Here is a 13,949-nt window from a genome sequence, read left to right on the forward strand (position 1 = left end):
CCCTGCGAGGGTTAACATGTTTAAATGTTTTACTCACGTTGGCTGTGGTGAAGGAGAGCCTGTAGGTTTTGGTATTGGGCCATGTCAGTGGTACTGTATTGTCCTCAAAGCGAGCAAATAAGTTGTTTAGTTTGTCTGGGAGCAAGACATCGGTGTCCACGACTGAGCTGGTTTTCTTTTTGTCATCCGTGATTGACTGTAGACCCTGCCACATACGTCTCATGTCTGAGCCGTTGACTTGCAACTCTACTTTGTCTCTAAACTGACTCTTAGCTTGTTTTGCCTTGCGAAGGGAATAGGTACTCTGTTTGTATTCGGTCATGTTTCCGGTCACTTTACCATGATTAAAAGCAGTGGTTTGCGCTTTCAGTTTTGCACGAATGCTGCCATCAATCCACGGTTTCTGGTTGGGGAAGGTTTTAATAGTTACCGTGGGTACAACATCACCGATGCACTTGCTCATAAACTCGCTCACCGAATCAGCGTATACATCAATGTTGTTGTCCGATGCTATCCGAAACATTTCCCAGACCACGTGATCGAAGCAATCTTGAAACGTGGAATCAGATTGATCGGACCAGCGTTGAACGACCTGAGCACGGGCGTTTCCTGATTTAGTTTCTGTCTATAGGCTGGGAGCAACAAAATGGAGTCGTGGTCAGATTTGCCGAAAGGAGGGTGAAGGAGGGCTTTGTATGCGTCGCAGAAGTTAGAGTAGCAATGATCCAGAATTTTGCCAGCCCGGGTCGCGCATTGATATGCTGATAAAATTTAAGGAGCCTTGATTTCAGATTAGCCTTGTTAAAATCCCCAGCTACAATAAATGCAGCCTCAGGATATGTGGTTTCCAGTTTACGCCGTTATTTTGGGTCGCCTACTGGGATCCGATCCATTGTCCTGGTCCAAACAGAGGATCCGCTTTGGGAAAGTCGTATTCCCGGTTGTAATGTTGGTAACTTGACGTTACTCTTATATCCAATAGTTCCGCCCGGCTGTATGTAATAAGACTTAAGAATTCCTGGGGTAACAGTGTAAGAAATAATATCCAATCAAAAATATCATCTCCAATCAATTGAATTACCACTGGTGGACACCAATCAAGTTGTAGAAACATCTCAAGGATGATCAATGGAAACAGGATACACCTGAGCTCAATTTCGAGTCTAATAGCAAAGGTTCTGAATACTTATAAGGCATTTCTGTTTTTTTGTAGATGTTCAAACATTTCAAAAAAGCTGTTTTTGCTTTGTCATTATGGGGTATTGTGTGTAGACTGATGAGGCAAAAATGTATTTTATCCATTTTAGAATAAGGCTGTAACAAAATCCTCTGGACTGCTGAATTGTGAAGTTATTATAAAACTGCCACAAAAAAGATGGATGGATATTTGTTTTATTCAAAGGTAGGTTGTCATTCTGCACTAACATACTTGCTCATTGGTTCTCGAATACATTTTACCCAACTTACCTGTCATAATCATAATGGAACAAGGCAAGGCAGAGTACACTGACTAGCCCTTTCCTGCAGTCAAATGACCTAGGGGCCTCATGAGTGGAATGTGATTAATATTTTCACAATTATTAATTTAAAAATAATTAACAACAAAAATCCAGTGTTTCTATGTCAAACGGTTTTGTTATATTTCAGTCTTCTGTGATTGTAACGAGTGCGCTGCACTGCGAGTTGGGATGCAAGTACAGGGAGCGAATATTTAATAAATAAATGGAACATAATACAAAACAAGAAACATGAACAGCACACATGAAACTGAAACAATAACACCTGGGGAAGGAACCAAAGGGAGTGACATAAATAGGGCAGATAATCAAGGAGGTGATGTCCAGGTGAGTGTCATGAGGCACTGATGCGCGTGACGATGGTGAAAGGCGTGCGCAGTAATCAGCAGCCTGGTGACCTAGAGGCCGGAGAGGGAGCACATTTGACAGTACCCCCTCCTCGATGCGCGGCTCCAGCCTCAGGACGCCAACCAAAATGACGATCCCGGGGATCAGGAGTGGACCGGTCACCTCTGCTGAAGAGCGGAAACCTGTTGATCTGGGAGTATGGCGGCCTAGAGCACCGGAGAGAGCATACGTGACAGTACCACCTCCCCGGCACGAAGCTCCAGCTGCAGGACGCCAACCAAAGGGACGATCCAGGGGATCAGGAGCAGACCGGTTGCCTCCGCTGAGGGACGAAACCTGACAAACCGGTTGAGGCGTGAGAGCCTGACGAGCCGGCTGAAAACTCCCCAGGTGCGTCGGTCGAGGCATAGGAGCCTATCGAGCCTGCTGAGGCATGGGAGCCTGTCGAGCCAGCTGAGGCATGGGAACCTGTCGAGCAAGCTGAGGCATGGGAGCCTATCAATCCCGCTGAGGTATGGAAATCTGTCGAGCCAGCTGAGGCAGGGGAACCCGTCAAACCCGCCGAGGCTTGGGAACCTGTCAAGCCAGCTGAGGCGTGAGAGTCTGACGAACCGCCTGCGGCCTCCCTGGCAGCTCCAGTACTGACACCCGGACCCGACATCACCCTCAACACAAAAACAAAACAAACTCTCCCTGATGCTTTCCTTTGGTGAGTCGTTATTCTGTAAGGAGTGCGCTGAGAGTCGGGAAGCAAGTATAGGGAGTGAATATCTAATGAATAAATGGAACATAACACAAAACAAGACACACGAACAGCACACAGACATGAAACTGAAACAGAAACAATAATGCCTGGGAAAGGAACCAAAGGGAGTGACATAAATAGGGCAGGTAATCAAGGAGGTGATGGAGTCCAGGTGAGTGTCATGAGGCGCTGATGCGCGTGACGATGGTGACAGGTGTACAATAATCAGCAGCCTGGTGACCTAGAGGCCGGAGAGGGAGCACATGTGACAGTGATGTACAGTACAAGTCATAAGTTTGGATACACCTACTCATTCAAGGGTTTTTCTTTATTTTTACTATTTTCTTCATTGTAGAATAATAGTGAAGACATCAAAACTATGAAATAGCACATATGGAAGCATGTAGTAACCAACAAAGTGTTAAAAAAATCTAAATATATTTAATATTTGACATTCTTCTAAGTAACCACTCTTTGCCTTGATGACAGCTTTGCATACCCTTGGAATTCTCTCAACCAGCTTCATGAGGTAGTCACCTGGAATGCATTTCAATTAACATGTATGCCTTGTTAAAAGTTAATTTGTGGAATTTCATTCCTTTCTAATACGTTTGAACCAATCAGTTGTGTTCTGACAAGATAGGGGTTGTATACAGATGATAGCCCTATTTGGTAAAAGACCAAGTCCATATTATGGCAAGAACAGCTCAAATAAGCAAAGAGAAAGTAACAGACACATCACAACATCAACTGTTCAGAGGAAACTGTGTGAATCAGGCCTTCGTGGTTGAATTGCTGCAAAAGAAACCACTACTAAAGGACACCAATAAGAAGAGACTTGCTAGGGCTAAGAAACACGAGCAATGGACATTAGACCGGTGGAAATCTGTCCTTTGGTCTGATGAGTCCAAATTTCAGATTTTTGGTCCCAACCGCTGTGTCTTTGTGAGACGCAGAATAGGTGAACGGATGATCTCTGCATGTGTGGTTTCCACTGTGAAGCATGGAGGAGGAGGCGTGATGGTGTGGGGGTGCTTTGCTGGTGACACCGACAGTGATTTATTTAGAATTCAAGGCACCCTTAACCAGCATGGCTACCACCGCATTCTGCAGCGATACGCCATCGCATCTGGTTTGCGCTTAGTGGGACTATCATTTGTTTTTCAACAGGAGAATGACCCAACACACCTCCAGGCTCTTTAAGGGCTATTTGTCCAAGAAGGAGAGTGCTGCCTCAGATGACCTGGCCTCCACAATCACCCGATCTCAACCCAGTTGAGATGGTTTGGGAGTTGGATCGCAGAGTGAAGGAAAAGCAGCTAACACATGCTCAGCATATATGGGAACTCCTTCAAGACTGTTAGAAAAGCATTCCAGGTGAAGCTGTTTGAGAGAATGCCAAGAGTGTGCAAAGCTGTCATCAAGGCAAAGGGTGGCTACTTTGAAGCATCTAAAATATACAATATATTTTGATTTGTTTAACACTTTTTTGGCTACTACATGATTCAAATATGTGTTATTTCATATGTGTGGTGTCTTCACTATTATTCTACAATGTAGAAAATAGTAAAAATAAAGAAAAACCCTTGAATGAGTAGATGTGTCCAAACTTTTGACTGGTACTGTATATTAAGTGTAATATTGGGATGCAAACTCTAAATATCTTTATCTGACATGGTACATGTGTCTTTTTTTTAAAGCTCATAACCATGTGTGAGGTGTATACTTTTGTAACAATGTTGATTTGTTTGAGACTACCAAGAAACACTCTGTGTGACCCTGATTTAGCCCAATGCAGTAAAAGGATAACTTTCATATACTTACAGCATTTATCGGACTTGGTCCCGATGTCGATGATGGGCATCCCAAAATACTTGTCAAAAAGATGGGGCCATCCGTTGTTATCTCCTAGGAAACAAAATATCAACACATTATTATACTGGTCAGAAATAATACAAAGTAAAACCCTACAGCAAACATCAATGTTGTATCATACTTTTATTGATAATTTAGACGTGCAGGCCAAGGTGTCATTTAATGCCTTCTACAAGACAGCAGGAATAAACTACTTTCAGCCTGGCATCAGCTTGATATCCATAACTCAGCCAGTAGGCTTCAAGTTTTGACACTGTAGATTCTCCCTCAATAAGTCTGGGGCTTAGCCTTGATGTCAATCTGTTTCTACTCTCTTGCCAACTCCTTATGGAGCTGCCATGTTTGGCTTGACAATGACAGCAATGAAGTTGGCAGGAACACTAACAGATCTGGGGCCAGGCTTTCCAGGGCTCATTCGTTGAACCACGAGAAGATAAATAGATTGCCTATTTCGGTAGATCAATCTGGAATGAAGTTTGGGTTTGCCGATATAAATACTGCAAGCTTTTAGGTCAATCCATCTCAATAGATCTGTTTTTAAAAAATGGACAGAGAAAGAAGTAATTATGTTTACAAGGAAAGTGTGTCATTTCTAACAGCTTCCTCATTACCAGTGCAAATGGATGTGCTGTTTTAGCTGCCTTCCAACCTAATGCAGCATCATCAATCACAAGTGTCACAGATTTCAAAAGTTCAGCATTGATTTTCTGCTTCAGTGATAACATTCAAGTTAGGCCTTAAAGCTATGGGCTTTCTTCGGCTATTTGCTATGGGGATCAGTATGGTCTTTCAGTGAGTAACAACCTCCTCTGTATCCTGGCTTCACGCACCAGTTTCCTGCCCAAATGAATGTGACATACTTTGATAATACAACTCTTACATCCTACTCATATTAATTAGACCAATAGAACCCTCCATGTAGTTTCTGAGTGAAAAATACCTTCCTCAACCCATATCACGTCGCATGGCTGAACTACTGAGCTCTTCCCATGATTAAAATGGTAGCTATCCAGGAGAGTTTGCACTACGGAATCCCAATAGTCGACCTTTAAAATATCATCATGACACTGAGGCTGCATCTCATCTCATCATGGGTCAGGTGAAAGTGTACTGTTCAACAACAGTTGAAATCAATCAGCAAATGCATTTTTAAACCATATGTCAATTATTTGCGACGTGAGCAACTATTTCCCTGTTTTGTTGAGCTAAACTTATTTTAAGGCTTTTAATAAGATCCAGTGTTTGTGGGCTTGGCTGCAATACGTTCAATAACTTCCTTGTTGTGCATTGACACAAACACATTAAATCAAGGTATACCATTCAACAACAGATTTCTAAAACACATATGTTCAAGTTATTATTTCCAACATGTGGAACTATTTAATTGTCTTTGATGAGGTGGACTTTCTATGGATTCCAGTGGACTTTCTATGAGGTTCAATAAATTCCCTGTGGAGAGCACCGTCACAAATACATTATTTCATTATGAAAATATCATGCAAGGCCACTTATACTCAATACTAACATGTGATTGTGATTTGCATACTCATATGGTGTATAGGGACACATTCACACACACTGGCAGAGCTGAAACAACATTCAACTCTACTGCTATGGAAACCTGTGCCACCTTTTCAAATAGTGTCAGACATCCTTTCAAAACCAAGTAATATTAAAGTTATGAGGGACTGGCATCAGAATGTTATGTTTTTCCTCATCTAAAGAGTTAATAAACTCAGTCTTATTCAGTTCAAACTTTTAATTCAATATAGTCATATCAGTGACTTCCTGGCCCATGACATAATGACAGCAAATCAATGCACTGTAAGGGGCTAAAAATTAATTAAGGGTTGATTTTGCAAACACGGACACTTTTGGATGTTAAATGTTTTGAAAATGAAACCTCTTGAAAATGCTTTTTATCTATCTGAATATTTTCTTCACTCTGTCTGGAAACAAGATCTAATAGTGGCTGAGACCATACTTTTTAAGAATATAAAGATTTTTATCGATTTTCCCAAATGCCCAAGCAGAAATAACATTACCATCACGTCATAAAACGTGCGATTTTAGATTAAAAGGAAATTACAGAAATCGTGACTAAGGTATTTTATATAACATTTCACATGATTTGTTTTTACTATTTGAATGTTTTAATTATATGTATTCATCATTGTCAAGTCTAAATGTTTATATATGCCTTGATGATACTCAGAAACATGTATTTACCAACTCAAAATGTTAATATTTGACATTATTTTAGGAATTATCTTAAAAACATGCATATAAGGTTCACATATGGGAAAAATCATCAATATCAATTGTAATTTAATACACACTTTCCTCAAAAAGATGTACCGTGATGGAAATAACTTAGCATTGTGGTAATGACAGAGTGTGGTGGAAATGACATTTCATATAAAACAACTGATGAAAAATACAATTTTGTCACAGTTATACATGTTTAATGTATGAACTACATTTTTACAGTATTTGGTCATAAATAGCAGGGATTCTAGCATGCTATCTCCAGTTGAACAGCTAGCATACAATGTATCTTAAATACGTAAAATTAAAACATCATTTCTAAAATCTAACATCATTTAATGAAATTATAGCCTATTTGGTAATGACGTACAATAAAATATTATCTTCTCAAGTCATATTTACCTTTATTTTTCTATCATTTCCCAGCATAAAAATGTGAATCTCCCTCCATGACATCCATGTGCTCCAGTCACTATTTACATCCATGGTAACCAAGAACACAAACTTTTGAAAAAAGCTTAATTATCATGTAAACCGCTTGTCGTCGTGGTAATCACCCAAAACTTAGACACGACTGTATTTTGTGTAAAAACAATTAACGAGTGGCTTATACACATCTAATATGTATATAGTTTCCATTTATTTGAATATTTTTTTAAACAGATGCATTAAATATTTTCTAATTTTAAAGACCTTTGTAAGTGTAATACTGTACATAGTAGAATGTCAAAAGTATGGGTGTGAGACAGGACAATTTTAGTCTCTACTTAATGGATGTGAAATAAAAACATCTAAATTCACATTTTATCAGAAAAATCTAGCCCTGAGACAGAAAAAGTCCCGTATTTGCAAAATCACCCTAAAATAAAAACTCATCGAGAAATGGAAGTCTTGTTGTTGGGTGTTTAAGGTGTTTAAGGTGTTTAAGGTCTTGTTGAGGGTGTTGAAGGTGGAACATTAAATCACCACCATTCTCCTTATAACTCATTTTAATAGCAAACGTAATTCAATGAACAAAGGTTTACATCTCTGACGTTGTTCCCACACAGACAGTTTGTAGACACTGATCTTAGAAACTGATGCTGTATCCTTCTGCAGCCCATGTTATTTTAGACATTCCCTAAAGTTTTCACAAAACAAGACAGTCCATAACTTCTTTAGCGACCCCTGATGTCTGAACATATTTTGTTGTCATGCTGATCTCGCTCTTTTCCCTCTTGCCTTTGGAGAGAGCGTCCACGAACTGTGAACTTTGAAGCTGAAAGAAACCTAGAAATATTGAACGTTGATAACTTACTCGAAACAAAGTTGTAAAGTATATATTTACTACTACAGCAAAATCAAGTGCTTAGATAATCAGAGTGAACTGAACCAGAGGGTAATTGGATATTTTCCTTTGACGCTTATGAACAGAGAATCCTGGTGAGTTAGCTTTATGCTAGCTAAATGATATGCCTGTCTTGATGAATAACAAAGGTGTACATGATATTTACGATCTAAAACCAGTCAGGATATTGACATAAGCATGTATGACTTTGAGAGTGATAATCATTTCGATTTTAGAATGTTTAGCATTTAGCATTTGCTATCACTACATGTGCATTTTGTAACCCCCTTATGATTCGACAGCACCAGCGCCACATACCATCTTCTGCAAACTACTTGGCCATTTACAGAGGCTTATCATCTACAGATTCTACGATCATCATTGTTGCTTCATCTCTATAGAGGGACATTTGACTGGTACATTGTGGAATGAATTGAACCGAGATAATTGAGTGCAGTCACATTTGACTTTTATTGGGTACCCCATTTTTTTCTTATTTTTATTACTGTATTGGACAAAACTTAATTGTTGAAAATGAATGGTCGTTGTTGATAATCTGTTATGATACTTTGTTATTGTGATCTTTGAACATAAAAAAGAGAAAACAAACAAGTCCTTGCATATTCTTCCTTTTTCCTTGCTTAATTAGATTCCATTGCTTTAGATAACAGTCTCCTTATAAATTCATGATGAAATCTTGTATTCACAAAGAAAAAATGCAAGATATACACTATATATGGGGCAGCAGTTAGACTAGTGGTTAGAGCGCTGGACTAGAAACTGAAAGGCTGCAAGATCGAATCCCCGAGCTGACAAGGTAAAAATATGCCGTCATTGAAAATAAGAATTTGTTCTTAAGTAACTTGCCTAGTTAAATAAAAGTAAAATAATAAAATAAATATATACAAAAGTATGTGGAAACCTGTTCAAATTAGTGGAGTTTTGTAATTTCAGCCACACCCGTTGCTGATAGGTGTATAAAATTGAGCACACAGCCATGCAATCTCCATAGACAAGCATTGGCAGTAGAATAGCCTTACTGAAGAGCTCAGTGACTTTCAACATGGCACTGGCATAGGATGACACCTTTCCAACAAGTTAGTTAGTCAGATTCCTGCCCTGCTAGTGCTGCCCCGGTCAAGTGTAAGTGCTGTTATTGTGAAGTGTAAACGTCTAGGAGCAACAACAGCTCAGCTGCAAAGTGATAGGCCAGACAAGCTCACAGAACGGGACGGTTAAATGCTGAAGCGCACAGCGTGCAAAAATCATCTGTCTGCAGTTGCAACACTCACTACTGAGTTCCAAACTGCCTCTGGAAGCAACGTCAGAACAATAACTGTTCGTTGGGAGCTTCATGAAATGGGTTTCCATAGTAGAACAGTCGCACACAAGCCTAAGATCACCATGCGCCAAGCGTCAGCTGGAGTGGTGTCAAGCTTGCAGCCACTGGACTCTGTAGCAGTGGAAATGCATTCTCTAGAGTCTAGAGTGATGAATCACGCTTCACCATCTGGCAGTTCGACGGACTAATCTGGATTTGACGGAAGCCAGGAGAACGCTATCTGCCTGAATGCATAGTGCCAACTGTAAAGTTTGGTGGAGGAGGAATAATGGTCTGCGGCTGTTTTTCATGGTTCGGGCTAGGCCCCTTAGTTCCAGTGAAGGGAAATCTTAACTCTACAGCATACAATGATATTCTGGACAATTCTGTGCTTCCAACTTTGTGGAAATAGTTTGGGGAAGTCCCTTTCCTGTTTCAGCATGAAAATGCCACGTGCACACAGTGAGATCCATACAGAAATGGTTTGTTGATATCGGTGTGGAAGAACTTGACTGGCCTGCACAGAGCCCTGACCTCAACCCCATCGAACACCTTTGGGATGAATTGGAACGCCGACTGCAAGCCAGGCCCAATTGCGAAACATCAGTTCCCAACCTCACTAACGCTCTTGTGGCTGAATGGAAGCATTACCTGCAGCATTGTTCCAACATCTAGTGGAAAGCTTTCCCAGAAGAGTGGAGGCTGTTATAGGAGCAAAGGGGGGACCAACTCTATATTATTGCTCATGATTACGGAATAAAATGTTGGACAAGCAGATGTCCACATACTTTTGGTTATGTAGTGTATATATGAGGGCATAACAAGGTCCCCAGAAGAGTTGAAGGGTCATTTCTCTTTGTAATTTCAAAGTTTCATCTGCATTCTGTTTTGGGTGAAATATGAATATGACTCACATCTTGAATGCACAGATGGGAGTGGGAAGTGGGAGGAACTTCATACAGGCCAAATCAATGGGATAAACCCTCAATGATACATGCTTCCTACTTGGGTCTTCAGTCTGTGACAAAAGGACAGGACTCCTCTCTTCTACCTCGAAATGAAAACACATATAAGCTCAATCTTGAGCAGTCCAAACAGTCCTGAAAATTTGAACAGAGCATGGAAAAAGGTTCATTATTCATACCACTGGTCTTGGAATTCCCTCTAAGCCAACCTACACCTCCAGGACCTGGTGTCCCTGGAGGAGTTCAAAGGACAAATAGATGAACAGGTTGTTGAGACGTAGTTGTTTCTAGTTGTCACCGGATGTCAGTAGTTTGTTTTGCCTTAAGTAAGGAAGTATGTTGTTTTACTTCTCACACACCACACACATGCCTGCAAACACACACACACACACACACACACACACACACACACACACACACACACACACACACACACACACACACACACACACACACACACACACACACACACACACACACACACACACACACACACACACACACAATACATTAGCTGCAGACAGACACCGAGGCACCCAACCCAACCCAAAATGATTTGGTTTGGGGCCGTCTTTCATCTTGTCAAAACAGTAGTTGGGCTCATCTGGGCCACAGCAAAAAGACACTTCCAAACCGTTTTGCTTTGAAAAATGTTTCTTCAATATTAATGTTGACGGGAGAGTATGATGAAAAATGTTTCTTCAATATTACTGATGACAGGAGAGTATGATGAAAAATGTTTCTTCAATATTACTGATGACAGAAGAGTATCATGAAAAATGTTTCTTTAATATTAATGTTGACAAGAGAGTATGATGAAAAATGTTTCTTCAATATTAATGTTGACAGGAGAGTATGATGAAAAATGTTTCTCCAATATTAATGTTCACAGAAGAGTGTCATAAAAAATGTACATTCTGATAGCAGAATGATGACAGATGCAGGATTAGTAATTAACACAGTTTCTAAAGATAGTGTGAATTTTCACCAGCTGTAAGTCTGACAATAGTAAATATAATCGAACACATTTTATTCTCCTGACATTCTCCTTTATGGTGCCAGGCAAAGGCATTTGCATATTAAAAATCCACGACAAAAACCACAATGTCCAATCCTTTTGAAGACTTTCCAATTCTTCACGAATTTGTGACCAAATGATCTATTATTAAGTAAATATTCGTAGTTGTTACCCACTAGTCATGAATTCTTCGACTGATGGGAGTAGTATGTTTTCTTCTTTTTCACATTGCATTGCTGTCTGTAGTCGTTAAGGCTTGACTTCAGACCTAGCCATTAGAAACAGATGGTCATGGAAATTCATATCTCAATGGACTGCACCAGATGCACTAGTCATTGGAACAAGTACCAATGGACGTGGTATGGACGTGGTTGTTGGAGAATAATCTGATTATGTTTATTGGATCTTTATTCAATTAAGTTGAGCTTGTCATTAACAGTTGTCAAAGGGAGAGCGCTGGAATAATTGTGCCGTTATCCTAATCAACTTTATATTGCCTCAATGGTCTGCTCTCTGCACAAACAGCGACTGTGTGATGGTGTTTTATTAAGTGTGCAGTGAGACAGCTGTATCATCTCTGTGTGTTGCCTGGAGTCTAAGAGATATGGTGGTGGCCGAAGCGCAACATGATTAACTGTTTGGAGGTCAGTAAAAGCTCAAACAATGCTGTTACCCTCAAGGTGTCTGTCTCTTGCAAACAAACAAACACAGCACGCATGCACACAAACACATGCATGTGCACACTTAATCATACACACACACACACTTTTGTGAACACTGACGCTCATACACACACACAACCAACCTCACAATGGGGATGACTCATCTAATTTCCCCAAAACAGTTTGGACCAAAACCATCTATCTGTGTGGCACACATGGCCACCTACTAAGCCTCATGGTCCTCTGCACAGACGAGACGTTTCCCAATCTATCAAACAATTCCACCATGCATGAAGAGGAAAAAAACAACCCGTTTGTTTGGTAACTGCAAAGAATGAAGCACACAGCCACCAGACATGAATCATAATTATAAATGATATAGTAGTTAGCAGCCTATGTACACCACTATTTGACATTATCAGGATAATATGCACTCCACCTACTTGAGAGACTCTCTGAACCATAGGTGGCTAGGATGAGAGTGTTTGGCACACAGAAGAAAGGGGGGATGAAAACAACTTGAAAGAAAGAAGATGAAGTTCAAGGGAAAAGTGTGATTTGGCTTTACAATTATGCAGGAGTATGGTGAGGCAGATATAGAGGGATGGCTCCCCTGCCTTTCCGTTCACCACCAATTGGTTCTGACTCATCCTCGAGTAAAGGGGAGGGATTTCGACAATCTCAATTAAATCAATCCCACCTTGTTTGGGAGAGTGAGGGGGGGGGGGGGGGGGGGCTTTGCTTCCAGGAAGCCACAGCAGGAAGCACAGTGAATTGATTAAGAGTGAAATATACATTGACAAGGTCAATGCCATCTACGTTATAGCTCATCCTCTCTCGTAAACATGTTAAAATAAATTAAAAACAAAGCTTCATTGTCTTGGTGGAAGGAAGGCAGTTGCCAAAGAGCAGTATACTCTCCTTCTCCCCCTCCCCTCCCTTCCTTCACTCGCTGGAGGGCTTAAGGCTTGTCTTAAGCAGGGCTCAGAGCAACACCCACTTGGTCAAACCCACTCTCACCAGATGGTTATAAGTGTGGCAGACTGGCAATAGAAGCTGGATCAGCCCAGGTGGTCAGCTTCTGAAACAGACATAGTTTGTTGAGTTTACTCATTATATACATTGAACAAAAATATAAACGCAACATGTAAAGTCCCATGTTTCATGTGCTGAATTAAAAGATCCCAGAAATGTTCCATATGCACAAAAAGCTTATTTCTCAAAAATGTTGTGCACAAATTTGTTTACTGCCCGGTTAGTGAGCATTTCTCATTTGCCAATATAATCCATCCACCTGACAGGTGTGGCATATCAATAATCTGATTAAACAGCAATGAAAGGTTAATCTAAAGTGTGCAGTTTTGTCACACAACACAATGCCACAGATGTCTGAAGTTTTGAGGGAGTCTGCAATAGGCATGCTGATTGCAGGAATGTGCACCAAAGCTATTGCCGGAGAATCAAATGTTAATTTCTCTACCATAAGCCACTTCCAACGTCATTTTAGAGAATTTGGAAGAACGTCCAAACGGCCTCATAACCGCAGACCACGTGTAACCACGCCAGCCCAGGACCTCCACATCCGGCTTGTTCACCTGCGGGATGGTCTGAGACCAGCCACCCGGACAGCTGATGAAACTGTGGGTTTGGACAACCGAAGAATGTCTGCACAAACTGTCAGAAACCGTCTCAGGGAAGCTCATCTGCATGCTCATCTTCCACACCAGGTTCTTGACCTGACTGCAGTTCTGTGTTGTAATAGACTTCAGTGGGCAAATGTTCACCTTTGATAGCCACTGGCATGCTGGAGAAGTGTGCTCTTCATGAATGAATCCATGTTTCAACTGTACCGGGCAGATAGCACACAGTGTGTATGGCGTTGTGTGGGTGAGTGGTTTGCTAA

General features: G+C 40.8%; 1 protein-coding gene across 4 annotated transcripts in view; it reads right to left on the minus strand.

The window, feature by feature from the left end:
• LOC129858250 (relaxin receptor 1-like) overlaps nucleotides 1–13,949 on the minus strand; it is a 124,181-nt gene that overhangs the window by 74,024 nt on the left and 36,208 nt on the right. For all 4 annotated transcript variants that reach the window (XR_008759995.1, XM_055927357.1, XM_055927358.1 and 1 more), the window contains one exon: nucleotides 4,435–4,518. Coding sequence is in view for 3 of the 4 variants with exons in the window: in XM_055927357.1 (XP_055783332.1) it covers nucleotides 4,435–4,518 (84 nt within the window). In the remaining variant the exon portion in view is untranslated. The remainder of the gene's footprint in view (nucleotides 1–4,434; nucleotides 4,519–13,949) is intronic.

This window comes from Salvelinus fontinalis, chromosome 6 (assembly GCF_029448725.1).
Source record: "Salvelinus fontinalis isolate EN_2023a chromosome 6, ASM2944872v1, whole genome shotgun sequence".
NCBI classification, from domain to species: Eukaryota; Metazoa; Chordata; class Actinopteri; order Salmoniformes; family Salmonidae; genus Salvelinus; species Salvelinus fontinalis.